This window comes from Protobothrops mucrosquamatus, unplaced genomic scaffold, assembly GCF_001527695.2.
Source record: "Protobothrops mucrosquamatus isolate PMUCROS unplaced genomic scaffold, P.Mucros_1.0 scaffold3052, whole genome shotgun sequence".
Taxonomy (NCBI): Eukaryota; Metazoa; Chordata; class Lepidosauria; order Squamata; family Viperidae; genus Protobothrops; species Protobothrops mucrosquamatus.
The window spans coordinates 63,603-80,281 of NW_015389064.1; the positions used below are offsets into that span (position 1 = coordinate 63,603).

At 44.0% G+C, this 16,679-nt stretch overlaps 1 protein-coding gene across 1 annotated transcript in view; it reads right to left on the bottom strand.

Moving 5' to 3' along the window:
• The window catches only part of TTC23L (tetratricopeptide repeat domain 23 like), a 29,716-nt gene that overhangs the window by 6,095 nt on the left and 6,942 nt on the right, over window positions 1–16,679 (bottom strand). The window contains exons 2-4 of the mRNA XM_029286180.1: window positions 10,387–10,498; window positions 6,346–6,469; window positions 2,281–2,443 (exon numbers count right to left, since the gene is read on the bottom strand). Of these exons, the coding sequence (XP_029142013.1) occupies window positions 2,281–2,443; window positions 6,346–6,469; window positions 10,387–10,498 (399 nt within the window). The remainder of the gene's footprint in view (window positions 1–2,280; window positions 2,444–6,345; window positions 6,470–10,386; window positions 10,499–16,679) is intronic.

Below are 16,679 nucleotides of genomic sequence, written 5' to 3' on the forward strand. Positions count from 1 at the left end.
ATTTATAAGGTTAAGCGCTGTCTCCTTAAGAGATGGCTTATGGGTAATGTAGTTTAGCTATTCAGTAAATCCCATGTTAACAGGTCAGTAGGAGGGGCTACTAAGTTCATCACAGGATATGCTGGCTACATGCCAGTTTGGAATGTCTTTGTCTGTGATAAGCATGGGATCACCGGAGGATACACACAGTCTGAACCCATGCTAGAAATTGATGTGAAGGAATTATTGCTTTTTACCTATAAAGATGAACAGATATGGAACATTCAGATGAAACTACTGAGAAACGTGAGTTCAGCAGTATTCCTGAATAAATATCTGTTTTACAATTATCTTTATTGAGTCATCTGTCTGGCCTTGGATTACAAAGCATCTTGATTCAGGTTTCAGAACAAGTGCAAAGAATAAAACTTTTGAATGATGCAGGTTGTTGACTTTGACAATGCATTTATTTTTGATGCTGGTGACAGACGTTTGGTGCCTGAATTTACATAAGGAAATTCAGTACAAAACCTACTGAAATGAAAGGAAGATGCAGGCTAGCACAGCACATTCCTCCATAGACTTTGATGTTATGCCTAAAAATTGCCCTATTTATATCACATTTTAGATTCGGGGCCCTTTTGGATTATCAGCCTTTTGGTTACCCAAGTCTTAAACTCTACACAATTTAAATACAGGAGAGCAGAGCAGACAATGAGTTTGCAGATAAGTCACATACATATGCAATGCTGAAAGACAACTCTGGCAAATGATGGTCAGATGGCGGGGGGGGGGGACACAGAGTCCAATGCGACTAAATGAGAAAACAACACAAACACTTTGTGCTACATTCAGAGCCCCCTGGCAAGGGGACAACAATATAAATTGAACAAACAAGCAAAGAAATAAATTATTCTGATGTCCAAGGCACCACACGCAACCATCCCTTAGAGAGGAATGGCAACAGAATGACTCAAGACTTTCTCTCATGTGCAATAGGACAGGTCTGCATAATGCTAAGCCTCTCAGATCTGGGTTGTAAAAATTTAAGAGATCAGTAGAGGGCAGCAAAGAGCTAAACACTTTCTGCATCTCTTTGCTGCCCTCTAGTGATTGCCAAATCTGTATATAGCTTCTGTCTTCTGTGACTCACTGTGGCTTCCTATGCAAAGGGCTACTAGGTTCTTGATTGGGTGAGTGGTCATCTTGTAGCAGACTCCACCCAAAGTTTTTCTACAGACCAGTGATGGCAAACCTTTTAGAGACCGAGTGCCCAAACTGTAACCCAAAACCCACTTATTTATCGCATCAGGGCTGCATCAGCATTATGGTGCCCTCAGGGGAGGGGGGCAGGGAGGCGCCTCTGAGTGCTGCCTCTGGCACGCAAAAACCAGGGCCGCGAAAATGGGCCACTGTGCTGCAAGGCACAAAAACGGCCACCACCACGCCATGGGGTGCAGATACAAGGCGCTGCACCACGCAAGAACATGGCAGGGCTAGTGAGTATCACGCAGGCACTAACTCTGCCCCATTTGCAGCGTGTGCATGCTCGCGGCCCTGTGCACGCATGCATGCATGTAAAATGCTTCCCCCTCTCTTTTCTTCCAGTCCACCAATTGACAATGGTCGGTGACTTCTGCTCTACCACCTCTACTCAAGCTTGCTAGTCAGCTGCTTTGCCTCCTTTGTGCTGGGCGGGGCTCCTGCTCCGGGCGGCAGTGGCGGCCTGCTGCTGGCGGTAGTGGCAGGCGTGCCATCAGAGAGGGCTCTGAGTGCGCCTCTGGCATGCGTGCCATAGGTTCGCCACCACTGCTATAGACAGAAAGGCCTGGCTAGTGCTTCAAACAGGCATCCTCTCTACCCTGAATGAATTTATATGTCAGGCTCCAAAAAGCAAGAAAGACACGCTGAGTATCTTCTAAGCAGTTTCCTTGTTTCTCACTTATAGACAGAAATCTTGCCAAACTAAAGCAAACTACTTGCAGCGTTATAGATACACTGTGAGAACACCTAGGGAAAAGCTGCTTGAGTGTTTTCCTTTCAACCAAAGTATCTAGTCTTTGCTGCCTCTTGATCTTCTGGAATGCAGCCCCTCCCTTCTGGGAATCCAGACTACATTCCACCCCAGTATGTATTTATCTGGTTAACTACATATATATTTTATATTGTCAAACCATCAAATTCATATCCCAGCACTGGTTTATCCCACAGAGGGAAAGACTCTGAGCCATCAGCTGTGCAAAAGGGTTTATTTATTCTTCCCATACGCAACTCCTTTGCTCTGGCCATTGGCAAGGATATTCTTTCTGCATCAGATTTGCCATGCCCAAGGTGTAATAGATTGTCACCAGGGTGCTCAAAATGGTTCCTTTCTCCTCTGAGGATGCTGGAGAAGTATCACCCCTTAGGAAGAGGAGGATATATTTTGCCGAATTTGCATGGTGTATAGCTTGACTCGGAAGACCTGGAATAATTAATAAAATTACTGAACAAAAATAGAAAGAAGCGTAGAGTAGCCAACCCTACCAAAAAGCTCAATGAATTCATTGGCTTGGGTTTTAGTTCTGTATGCCTTTGATGAAAATATAGAATAGTCACTAGATGGCAGGATTTCAACAGCCAGCTATTTCCTCCCAACTCCAGCAATACATCCCTGGAATGATCACTGCTATGCATTTGAAGACATGCACCCCGATCATCAATCTAGTAATTTTCTCTCTTGGTTCAGGTCCGGTTATTTAGATTTCAGCTTCTGGGTTGCTGATTAGTATTTTCCTTTCCCTGTTCTTTTGTTGTTGTTGTTCTCAGTGTGTATTCTTGGAGTTGCCTGCACCTTTTTTCTTCTCCTGCATTGCACTTGCCTGTGACTCATCTTAGTAGATGCTTGCTAATTTAAAAGATTTCTTCTCCTAACATCTGAGGATTGTTGTTTTCTTCTACGGCTATCCTTGAAAAATGTCACGGTTCCTTATAAGGTAGGGAGAGGAAGTCATGATGTTATTCAACTCTGATTCTGGGTGAGATTTGAGAAAACTCAAATCAAAGTTGTTCACTGCCTACAGTTTGCTACTGGCTCTTGGGAAGAGGAGAAACTGATATTTGCCTGATTGGTAACGTGCATTTGTTTTTGTGCCATTTGGTTTATTGATACTCAGCAAATATATTTAGTTCTCATATCTACTAGAGCAGAGTTCCCAAACCTTTCTGGCTTGGCAGCCCGGAGGGAAATGTGCATGTGCGCAGCCCTGTGCACGCATGCACAAATGGGTACACGCACGGCGGTGGCACTAGCCTGCGCACACATGTGCAAGTGGGCTACACACGCCCATGGTGCACACGCTGATGCCCGCATGCATGCACAAATGGGCCGCTGGCACCCGTGTCACGCTGACAGCAGTGATAGCGTCCCTCCACATGTGCAAATGGGGCTGCTAGTGCCCATGTGATGGTGCTACCGTGAGTGGGGCAGGGCTCACCAGATATTCCCAGGGCCTGGTGGCCAACAGGCTGCAGCCCCGTACTAGGCCGCGGACCATAGGTTGGGGACCCGTGTACTAATGTCTCAGGCTAAAGACCATAACTGATGGGCACTAGGTATTAATTAATTTCCCTGCTTGATTATGTGCCGTTAAGTCACGTAATAGCAGCCACATAGAGCCAGTTTGGTCCAGTAGTTAAAACATCAGGCTAGAAACCAGGAGACGGTGAGTTCTAGTCCCATCTTAGACACGAAAGCCAGCTGGGTGACTTTGGGCCAGTCACTCTCTCTCAGCCCAACCCACCTCACAGAATTGTTGTTGTGGAGAAAAGAGTAGGAAGGCATATTAGAAATGTTCATCATCTTGAGTTATTTATAAAAATAAAATAGGGAGAAAAATAAAATAAAATAAAAATAGGCCAATTATTATTTGATCAATTGCTATGTGTTAAAGGCAAGGTAATGTTGCCAGGACAGGAGGAAAATGGGCAATTCTTTTTGAAATATATCAGAAAGGGGATGCTGTTGGTGATCCAGTGGGTTATTGCTATAGAAAGTATTAATAGTTACTATTTGGTATAAGTAAAAAAATATACTACCACTTTATTAGGTACGTTACTGCACCAAAAAATATGGGAAATCACTGTTTTTTGTTTTGGTTTTTCTCTTTCCTCATTTTACCCCCTCTATTCTTTTCCTTCCCTTTTTTCATTGTCTTTATTTATATTTGCATTTTATATTAAGAATTTTTTTAAATGAAAATATTTTTTTTAAAAAAGAAAGAGGATGCTGTCAATGACGTTAAAAGGAATGAAATCAGAATTTGGTGGCCTTTTTCTGACAGACAAAAAAGGTTATGCTTATTAGAATTAGAATTAGAATAACAAAGTTGGAAGGGATCTTGTAGGTCATCTAGTGAGCCAGTGGTTCTTAACCTGGGTGGTACCGCCCCCCAGGGGGCGATTTCATTTTTCAGGGGGGCGATGGAACAAAAAGGGGCGGCGTGGGGGCGATGGAACGAAAAGGGGGCGATAGGGGGCGATGGAGCAAGATGTTTTGGGGACACTTTTGAGCCTTCCCCTGCAGCTCCGAGCGTCCTCCGCCATTTGTAGAGAGAGACAGAGAGAGGCACTTGTGCTTCTCTCTCTCTTTCTCTCTCATGTGGATTTGCCCCCTCGCAGGGCTCCTGATTGGCCCTGTGCCCAGACGCCCCGCCCTCTGGGAGAAGCGCGGCCAGGAAGTCCCTTTCCCTGGCTGGCCCCATCCGAGGTACACGTGGTCGGGCAACCGCACGGGGAAGCCTGGAATCCCCACTGGGAGCAGCCCGCCAGAGCCTCTGCTGAGCAGGCCAGCCTTCCCGCAAGCCACGGCCCTGAGAGAGAGCAGCCCCTGCGATCTCCAGCCGCGGGACCATTGGCCCAGCTGGCTGGGAAGGCGCGCCAGAGTCCCGGCTGCTTTGTCAGCGAAGAATGTGAGGTGAGCAGAAGATGGGGGGGAGAAAGGGAGGGAGAGGAAAGAGAGAGGAAGAGGGGAAAGAGAAAAAGAGAGAGGAAAGAGAGAGAGAGGAAGCGCAAGTGCCTCTCTCTCTCTCTCTCTCTCTCTCTCTCTCCTCACCTGGAGAAAGAAGGGGGGAGGGAGGGAGAGGAAAGAGAGAGAGAGAAAAAGAGAGAGGAAAGAGAGAGAGAGGAAGCACAAGTGCCTCTCTCTCCCTCTATCTTTCTCTCTTCTTGCCTGGAGAAAGAAGGGGAGGAAGGGAGAGGAAAGAGAGAGGGAGAGAGGAAAGAGAAAAAGATAGAGAGAAAGAGAGAGGAAAGAGAGGAAGCGCAAGTGCCTCTCTCTCTCCCTCTCTCTCTCCTCACCTGGAGAAAGAAGGGGGGAGGGAGGGAGAGCAAAGAGAGAGGAAGAGGGGAAAGAGAAAAAGAGAGAAAGAGAGAGGAAAGAGAGAGAGAGAGGAAGCGCAAGTGCCTCTCCCCCTCTCTCTCTCTCCTTACCTGGAGAAAGAAGGGGGGAGTTTCAGAGTTTTCATCTTGAAATTCTTAGTTCCTGCATCGTGGTTTGTTCTTATGCCCTTTTTATATTTCTTTTTGCATCTTACATTTCACTTGTAATGTTACTGTTGTTGGGGGGGCATTTCACTTTCTTGCAATTGAATTTTGTTTTCAGTGGTCATTACATTTAAGTGTCTTGAATAAATAAGATAATAATGAAATACATGTATCACGAAGTTTGGGAATAAAGTGATGGATGGCACCAAAATTTTTCACACAGTTGAGATATGGGGAAAAGACTGGAAATAAATTATTTGCATTGATATGTCCTGATGACAATTTTAAAGAAAACAAAAAAAGTGTTTGCATAAATTGAAGAATTATTTCCTATGTTGTGATTGAGAGGTTATGTTGGGGGAGGGGGGCGATGACAACTTCCTCATTGGCTCAAGGGGGCGATTCGTTCAAAAAGGTTAAGAACCACAACCCCGCCACCCAAGCAAGAGACCATTTCTGACAGATGGCAGTCCAGCTGTCTTTAAAAAGCATAAGCTTTTGTGCAACTCATGAAATTCATGAAAGCTTGTGCCTTTTAATAAAATACGTTGCTTGGGAAAGGGGCTGTCAGATTCCTGATTTTTTCCCAGTACAGTAACAACTACCACATGTCTCTTCTTATGAGTAAGAGAAATGGTCGTAGCTTCATGGGTTTGGGCCCAATCTCTTTCATCTTGGTACTCTTCCAAAATTTTAGAGTATAACTCCAGTCATTCCCAACAAAAGGAAAGAAAATGAAAGCATGCAAATCACATGGCTAGGGCCTGGTCTCAGGAACAGAGCATCCATAGCATTTTAGATCCCCTTTTTTTCTGGAGGGATCATGGCAAAAAAATGCCTTACCTTGTAGGATAAGGTAACTGTGAGCGAGATTGGCAAGAGCTTCTGCTAGCCTCCAATGCTGGTCTCCATAGATAATTCTAGTGAGGACTGTGCATTGCATCAGCTCCTTGCAGGCTTTATGTATCTGGGGAGAACATATATGTGGCTGATTTGTTATTTCAGCTATAACTACCTGGCATACACACAGATATGCTACTCAGTTCTGAGCTGAAACAGAAATATTACAATTCTGGTTATTTTCAAAGCATAAATGATATGACAGTTGCATTCTTTTCTCACTTTTACTGAAATCAAGGTTGCAGCTTGCTTGGGTGAGTTTAAGTTTGCACAGATAAAAGAAACAGGGCTTAGAACAAGCTGTCATGGCTAACATTTTGACTTTTTTTTATTGCTCCCTCACATATTGTGGTCAATCCTACAAGGTCTGTATGGCATATAAATCTTTGGTGCTTTCATTTCACCTTCATTTAAATATAGAAACATTGATTTGGAAGGGACTCTTCATGGTAATACATAGACCAGACCAGCATTTCTCAACCCTGGCGATTCTAAAAAGTGTGGACTTCAACTCCCAGAATTCCTTAACTAGTATGACAAATTCTAAGCTGGCTGGGTAATTCTGGGAGTTGAAGTCCACATATCTTAGAGTTACCAGAGTTGAAAAACTCTAGTTTAGACACTGAGCTCCTATCCCCAAATGCCCTGAGAATGCAGATGTTACCCCTTGATGATCAGAAGGTGGTTTTCTCTTGGTTTAGTTTCATTACACTGAAGTGCAGATTAAAAGTGTTTTTCCTGCTGAATCTGACAGCATCCCACCACAGCAGTAAGGTTGTGAAATGTATGACGCCTTGCAGACTTTTTAGAGCATATACTGTAAATTAGATAGCTGCCATTTGGATGTTGCCAGATATGTGAGTATACCTAAGGTGTAGCTTGATGACACTAACAAGGGGGAAGGCAGCCAACTTCAGAGGGGCTGGGAACTGGGGAGTACTTTAGCACAGGCCACCAGTACCTTGACACTGAACCACCACAAACACTACAGAATCAGGTTGGAGTTTACAATTTGTATGAAGAAATTGACAAAGGTCATCCCTTTTGCTAATACAAGGGAAGTGGTTTGCTTGTCCTTTAAATTAGCAGTGGGGAAATGACCAAGTAGGATTTTCAAAACTGGAAGCTTTAAAAATATAGACTGGAGGTTAAAACAAAGTACGGTTAGAGGAATTGGGTATGTCAAGTTTAATGAGAAGAAGGACTAGGTGACATGATAGCAGTGCTCCAATATTTGAGGGGCTGCCACTAAGAAGAGGGGGGTCAAGCTATTCTCCAAAGCATCTGAAGGCAGGACAAGAAGCAATGGATGGAAACTAATCAAGGAGAGAACCAACTTAGAACTAAGGAGAAATTTCCTGAGAGAACAATTAATCAGTGGAATGATTTGCCTCCAGAAGTTTTGTGTGCTTTAACACTGGAGGTTTTTAAGATGAGACTGGACAACAATTTGTCTGAAATGTTATGGTTTCCTGCCTGAGCAGGGGATTGGATAGAATAGGGCGTTTCAACTGGTGGTAGGTGTACCACTGGTGGTATTTTGGCACCTGGCAGGTGGTACGCGACTTAGACAAGTGTAGCGGAGGGGATGAGCTGAAGCAGTGGAACTTCTGATGAACTGAAGTGGAGGCAGCACCAGAGAGGCCTGGGGGAGAGTCAGCTAGAGCAAGGCTTTTCAACCAGTGGTACGGGTACCACCTGTGGTACATTGGCACCTGGCAGGTGGTACGCGACCATCCTAGAAAAGTGGTAGTGGGGGAGGGGAATTTGCTGAACCAGTGGCAGCACCGCACAAGCCTGAGCGAGAGATGGCTGGAGCTCAGCGGAAGCACCAGGATCAGCACTTCTTTGGGACTGTCAGGGCTCAGTGGAAGCACCAGGATCAGCGCCAGGCTCCAGCTGGAGCTTGGTGCTGATCCTGGTGCTTCTGCTGAGCCCAGAAGAAACGCCAATCAGCTGGAATGTTGCAGCATCTCCAGGGTCTTGTGCTTTACATTCAGATGCTTGGCAACTGATTCATATTTATGACGATCATAGTGTCCCAGGGTCATGTGAAGTGATCAAAACCTGCTGCAACCACCCAGCAGATGGGGGGAATAAAAACCAAACATCCCCCCACACCACCCCCGCTGCCAATCCTCAACAGAAATGCTCACAACAATGGAAACCTTGGACAAGAGGAAGAGTGCTGCCGGGTGGGCAGACAGGTGTCTTGCTCGGCTGTGGCTTGGGGGGCACTTTTTCCAGTGCCATTGTAACTTCCAACAGTCACTAAGCGAACTGTTGTAAGTCGAGGACTACCTGTATTACTTTTTTCCTTTTTTTTTTTATCATCAAGTTTTTGACACCTTGTTAGGCAATTGGTGGTACTCAGATGTTGCCATAGCCTAAAAGTGGTACAATGGGTGAAAAGGTTGAAAAGCCCTGAGCTAGAGCTATGGTGTTCCTCAAGTTCTGCTGAGGGCCCAGGATCAGCACGCGCAGGTCCAGCTGATTGGCACTTCCGGCAGCCTCTGCTATCACTGGGAGCAGACAGGCCTTGGGATGAGAGAGTCAGCTGGAGCTGCTGGGGCAAAGCAGAGGCCCCAGGATTGGCGCATGCGGCTGCATGCTGATCAGCGCTTCCAGCAGACCCAGAAGAGAAAAGGAGGAGGAGTGGGGAGAGAGGAGACGATATAAAAGGAGGAGGTTTTGGCGGGAGAGGGAGAGGGGAAAAAAGATGATGGGGAAAGAGAAGGGGATGGAGAAAGAGAGAGGAGAAGAGAGAGGTTTCTGTGAGAGAAGCAGTGAGAGAAGCATGCACCCCTTATTTTACCAATATGAATTTTACGAATTTTCATCACCGGAGATGAAATATGGCTTATTTTTTTTTAAAAGCAACCAACACCATTTTCCCGATGAAATTTAACCACAAATCGGGTCATAACATCTGTTTTAGCATTTCGGTTGAACAAAATGTGGGCCTCATGGCTGCATGCATCCCTTATTCTACCAATATAAATTGTATCAATTTTCGTTGCCAGAGACAAAATTATGGTTTATTTTTTAAAAAACAAGTAACACCATTTTCCCCATGAAATTTAACCACAAATCTGGTCCTAGCATCCGTTTTAGCTTTTTGGCTGAAAAAATGTTTTGGCCTCGTGGCTTATTCTACTAATACAGAATTTACGAATTTTCATCACCGGAGACGAAATATGATTTATTTTTTTAAAAAACCAGCCAACACCATTTCCCCCATGAAACGAATCTGGTCCTAGCGTCAGTTTTAGTATTTTGGTTGAAAAGGTTTTTGGCCTTGCAGCTGCACTAACCCTTATTCTACCAATATGAATTTTATGAATTTTTGTCGCTGTATATGTAATATGTTTGACTTTTATGAATTTTTGTCACCAGAGATGAAATATGGTTTATTTTTTTAAAAAAGGAACCAATATCATTTTTCCCAATAAATTTAACTACGAAATAGATCCTGGCATCTGTTTTATTATTTCGGTTGACAAAAATGTTGGCCTGCCAGTCTCCCGCATCTCTGACCTTGGCAAAACAAATGTTATGAATTTTCGTTGCTGGAGATGAAATATGATTTGTTTTTTAAAAAAGCAAACAACACTATTTTTCCCATGAAATTTAACCACAGATCTGCTACTAGCATCCATTTTAGCATTTTGGCTGAAAACAATTTGGCCTCACAGCTGCATACCCTCTATTATTCTACCAATACAAATTTTATGAATTTTCGTTGCTGGAGACAAAATATGTTTGACTTTTTTAAAAAGCAAACAACTCCAGTTTTAAGCATGAAATTTAACCACAAATCTTCTCCTAGCATCCGTTTTAGCATTTCGGTTGAAAAAAATTTGGTCTCCCAGACTCCCGCAGTACACCTTATTATATTTGTCTTGTACCACCATTACATTTATATCAACCCCTTACTGTTCAGTTGCACATACTGTAGCTATGGAAACAAATGCAACATCATACCTCTCTTTCTTCAGTAAACTTTTCTGCTCTTTTCTGTGCTTCTATCAGCTTAGCTGCTGGAGTGGCCATCAGCTGGGCCCACATTTCTTGATCTTCGCCATTGGTATCCATTCTATCATAACAAAATAACAGAATAAAAGACATGAGACATATTCCAACGCCCTGTTCAAGCAGGAAACCCTATAGCAGTGGTTCTCAATCTTTTTAATGCCGCGACCCCAACCGGTCGTAAGTCGAGGACTAAACCGGTCATAAGTCGAGGACTAAACCGGTCGTAAGTTGAGGACTAAACCGGTCATAAGTCGAGGACTACCCAACCGGTCGTAAGTCGAGGACTTTCCCTGCCCGGGAGCGCCGCGCATGTGTGGTTCTGCCCCCTGCGCCGGCCGAGGCATAGCTGGCAAGCGGCAGAGACGGAGCAGGCCGACCACCAGCTGGCCCAGCCCAAGGGAGGTAAGGCACCCACCGGAAAAGGGAAAAAAAATGGCGGACAAAAAAAATGGCGGTCAAAAAAAATGGCGGACAGCCTTGCTTGGCGACACCCATGAAATGGTCGATCGACCCCAAATGGGGTCCCGACCCACAGGTTGAGAAACACTGCCCTATAGCATTTCAGACAAATGGTTGTCCAGATTATCCTCTCCATCTCCCACCAAATGGGCATACTTCCAAAGAAAGCAACTATGTGCCATCAAACTGGTGCTGATCCTTGGCAACTACATAGATATTCCCTACGATCTGTTCCTAACCTAATCCTACTGCTCTTCCAACTCATCGTTACTGTAACTGAGTCCATCTGCCTTGCTATTGGTCGTCTCTTTCCTTCTACCTTTCCCACCATTAGAGTTTTCAGAGAACTGGGCCTTTGCATAAGTATCCAAAGTGTGATAATTTGTTCAAAGTATGTTCATTTGAACCTGATCATTTGTGAGAGTGAGAAATCTGGGGTGATTCATTCAATGATTCATCAGTTGGTTTGCTTGGCTGTCCATGATATTCTCAGGCATCTTTTCCAGCACCAAAATTGACAAGTGTTCAATACTCTTCCTATCAACATATACTTCCATAGAGTGTCACTATCATAGGGAATACCATTGTTTGCACTATTCTGATCTTTGTAGGTCTACAAATCACATATTCTGAATATCTTTTTCATGGCTTTCATGGATGCTCAGCCAAGTGCAAGACTGTGGTGTATTTCTTGACTGCTTGTTGCTATTCTGTTGATGGTTGATCCTAAAAGGTAGAAGCTGCCTACCACTTTGATACCTTCATTATAAATTATAATCTAAAGAAGGTACAAGGCTGTATCTTATCTTATATTCAATAAATGCCTCTGAGGTCTAAGTTGGATCCATTGCTTTGCTTTGGTATACTATTTCTGGATCTGTTTTAGCTGAAAGAATTGGGGGACAAGCAGGTGGGTAGCCTAGGCAATTGAGACATGAAGTGCTGGACAGAGTGGTGTCCCCCTAAATGCTAGCAAGAGTATGCATCTACTATCAATGCTACTTAAATGCACAGGGGAAAACTGCTAGAATGTCTAAAGTCTCACTGAAGAACTAAATGATTTTTAATTATCTGCTATAAGAACTAAATAAATATTATTTTATATTACAACTATCATCTAGAAGTTGGTAGCATTTTCCTGCGGAAGCTGTTTTCCTTCCATTCTTTAAGAAGATAATTCTAATCAAAGTAAATTCACCACTGATTTTGCCAGCATTTTGCTTTTCCTTTAACATGTAACTTGGTTTGTTAACTTGAGTTTTCTATTCTGCCAGGACCTCCTTCTTAATCATGAGAAATCTGAATTGTGGAAGTTGCTGAAGAGAAGGCTTGAGTTTTATGAGTGAAAAGATACAGATAATTTGGTTGTCACACAGCTTGGGTTTAATGCTTAGACCAGTGATGGCAAACCTTTTAGAGACTGAGTGCCCAAACTGCAACCCAAAACCCACTTATGCATCGTCAAGTGCCGGGTGGGTGTGGCCCATTGGCTGGGTGTGGCCAATTGGGTAGGCGTGGCTAAATGGGTGGGCATGGCTGCAGTGGTAACGGCAGACTGGTTGGGACTAAAAAGTTCAATAAATCAATTCCAACTTTGCAAGAACTTTTTTTTCCCACGAGAAGTTGAAATTGACTGATTGATTGAACCTTTTTTTTTTTGCACATGGCGACGGAGGCCTAATGCGAAAAGGTTTTATAAAACCCAGCTGAAGGCCTAGGACTGGGGCGATGACGCGCGTGCCCACAGAGAGGGCTCTGAGTGCCGCCTCTGGCACCCGTGCCATAGTTTCGCCACCACTGGCTTAGACAAAGGAAGGAAGGAAGGAAGGAAGGAAGGAAGGAAGGAACTTGAGAAAGGCTTGCACCTGAGAAGCAGGGCTTTTTTTGTCATAGAACGCCCAGAACAGAGTTCCGGCACCTTGTTTGGATGGAACCTTGTAGGGTAGGCAAGGTGGGTTGTATGAAGTGTGTGAGTTCCGGCACCTTTTTTTTTTTTTTTTTTTTTTTTACAAAAAAAGCACTGCTGAAAAGTATTAAAGCTATTACAAAGTAAGCAATGATTCAATAGTTCAATTATTGTATTCAATTGCTCAAGTCCAAAATATACAGCTCCAGCTTCCTGATGCAATGAGATGCAATTGGTGCTTGACAAAGAGCAAAATGATTTGATTCTGCTTTTTTATGTTCAAAAGGTGGTCACTTTAGTGCTTGCAAGCTTTCAACCAGTGTTAGTACATAGCAAAGAAAAAGTGGAGGAGGGCTGCAATATAGAAGCAATTAAAATATATATCCAGAAGAGCACTGGGTTGATTTAAGTTCCCTTGCATGCAGGTATACATGCCACACTCTTGACATGAATGATTTGGAACGGTTTCAAAAACAGTTGGATGTAGGTCATCCATCTGAATCAGAATACAAATAGGATCCTCACATAAATCATGCAAATAACAATTATTGCATTGCAAAGAGTAATGGGAATTTAACATGCATTTTCAATTACAGAGCCCAAGGATTTCAACAGGCAGCACTTGATCTTGGTACGGACTTGATCTTATCAAACAGTGTCACATGCAAACTTTTCAGAATAGAGAGAGATTTCCAGTCTCAAAAACAAACACAAAAGCATCATACTTTTCTTAGTTTACAGCCAGAGAGTGTTAATATAAATCCCATATACACCCACGGCTTCCTCCTGCAGAAATGTTATATAATGCAGCTTTATTCAAGACCAGAAATTCTAAGGATTCTTAAGGACAACAGATTATTAGAGCAAATCGGTTTAGACATGAAATACATCCTTAAAAAGGATATTGACTGCTAAATATGCTTCCACTGATAAAAGTTTGAAGTAGCTCAGCATCCAGGCATTCATAACAGCCCCAGCTTTTTATCCCAAAGACTCTGAAAAATGCCCCATATATGTCACCCCAAGGATTACAAAGACTTTTAAAACACCACTTTTTAAAAATATTTGGCAGTGTGCGCAATGGTTCCTCTTATTGCTCTATCCAATTGTAGAAGTGGGATGAAGCTTCATTTGAAAAATCAATAGACTGCAAGTAATCCTTGATTTACAATCATTCATTTAGTGACTAAAGTTACAGTGGCAATGAAAAAAGGGATTTATGACTGTTTTTCATACTTGCGACTGTCATAGCATCCCCATGGTCACATGACCAAAATTCGGATGCTTAGCAACTGGTTCATATTTGTGACGGTTGCAGGGTCTTGGGGTCACGTGATCATCTTTTGCAACTTTCTGACAAGCAAAGTCACAATACAGAATTGGAAGAGACCTTGGAGGTCTTCTAGTCCAGCCCCTGCTCGAGCTACCATTCTACATAAATGGTTGTCCTTTTTCCCTTCCAAAACCCTCAGGGATGGAGCACCACAACGTCTGGAGGCAAGCTGTTCCACTGATCATTTTCAATGAGAGAAAATTTTTCAAATTGGATGTTTCTTTGATAAGTTATATCCTTGTCATGCCCTCAGATGCTTTGGAACTATTATATTTATTAACTTTACGTATTTATTATGTATTTAACTTAAAAATTTATTTAACTATAACACTTGTCATAGCTACACTTGCAGTAGCCCTCTAAAGGAAATCAGGATTATTATTTACATGAAGAAAAAGTAATAATGGATGACACGGAGTCATTATCAGGGCCCACTTCAATACCTTATCCCAAGAAAGTAGAACTCGTGGAAGCAGTTTCTTCCAAAAGGAACTTTTATTAGGAGAAGCAGATAGCAGGCATAATAGACAGGATCTGAGGGTTTCCCGCCAGATCGATAGGTTAAAAAGTATCCCAAGCATAACCCCACCCCATAGTTCATCCAGTCAGTTCAAACAGGCCTATCCCAGGGTGTTAAGTTCATTGTGGGAAAAAAGGAGATAACATCAGTCCATCTCCGGGCTGCAGCGATGTTTAGGTGGCTTTTCGCACCTTCCCTTGCCAACGCGGAGATAAAGCAGTTGCCGGAGGTCCATTCTCCTCCCCCCTTTACTAGTTGACAACAGGGGAGAGAAAGTTCACAGAGGAAGAAATGTAGAAACAGCGAAGTGTTACATCAGGGGTGTCAAACTCAATTTCATTGAGGACCGCATCAGCATTGCGGTTGCCCTTGGGGGGGTGGGGGTGTGTGGCCAGGGTGAGTGTGGCCTATTGGGTGGGCGTGGATGGAGTGGGTGTGGCCTACTGGGTGGGCATGGTCAGCTCTACATCGTTCGCGTCAAGGATGCCTGTGGGGGCCTGGGCAGGAGTGGGATAGATCTGAGGGTCTCTGGCAGAAGGGGGTGGGACTGGCACCAAACACCAAGGCATGGTCCATTTCTTCATTCCTCACAAAGGGTGACACCTCCCCAGCATGCACCCGGGGGGGGCGACACGGCAGGGGCTGGTTCCTCACTGTTTCTAGACGGCCTTGTGGAGCTAAGACTGAATGCGTTTCAGCATAGATGGCCACCACAAAATTGTACATTGGCTTCCGGCCGGCCAGGGCCAGGGCCAAGGCAGCGGGGGCCGTTCCCTCACTATTTCCAGGATGGCTTCGCAGGCCACATGAAACCACTTCGTGGGCCGCATCCGGCCCCTGGGCCTTGTGTTTGACATGTCTGTGTTACATTGTAGCGATAGAGGAAACACAAGGCAATAACCTCCAAGCGCTTCCCCCTCCCCTCCAGGAGTATGGCAGAACCCAGGGAGAGAAGAGAATTCAATTCGGATTTAGAAGGATTAGAAGGAAAGGAAAAGGCTCTGACAGTCATCATACATTATCAAGTCATCATTGTGGTGAAATCCATGGGAAAGCCAGATTCACTTGACAACTGTGTTACTAACTTAACTATGGTGATTCACTTAACAGCTGTGGCAAGAAAGATTGTAAAATGGAGCAAAACTCACTTAACAAAGGTCTCACTTAGCAACAGAAATTCGGGGCTCAATTGTGGTTGTAAATCAAGGACTTACCTGCATTGCTAACTTAGCAACTTCGAAGGATTGAAGCAATACTAGATTTGAGTTTTATAATATAGAACTCTTACTGATATAGAAAATCGCCTTTGTGCATAAAAGCAAAGAGCGTAAGCAACAGGATCACATCTTACCTCAACATTTTGTCCAGGAACCAGTGTCCTTCTTTCAGGAATCAGCTCTGTTGCTGGGCACATTCACCTCACTTTTAAATCTTAGAAAAAGGCACCAAGCCTTCCATTCTTCAGAAACCTGGGCAGATCACTTTTGATCAAGTAAAGGCCACACCCCCAAGCAGCCCAGTAGCCATGGTCACAAGCATTGTTCTTACTGACCTGTTGACAAGGACACTCTTCCTGCAGTTCCTCCTTTTCAACCACAACCAGAGTATCAAATAGAGCTTATAATCAGGACAAAATGCCACATCTTTATTCCCCTCCTCCCACTAGTTAGCATACATAACCCATCTCCAAGTCCCAGCTCTGTGTTATCCTCCCATGTGGATTAGATAGAAATTGGAGGGTGGGCATCTGAGTGACTTAAAAGCTGAGGACAACCCAGGGTACATTATTGCTGGGATTCCAGCTGTTCCATTCCAGCATTCTTCATCCCTGAACCCAGATGAGTTGGCTAACTATCGCCCGGTCTCCAACCTTCGCTTTATGGCGAAGGTTGTCGAGAGTGTGGTTGCACAGCAATTCCCCCGACACCTGGATGAAACTGTCTATCTAGACCCATACCAGTCGGGTTTCAGGCCGGGGCACAGCACGGAAACGGCATTGGTCGCGTTGGTTAATGATCTCTGGA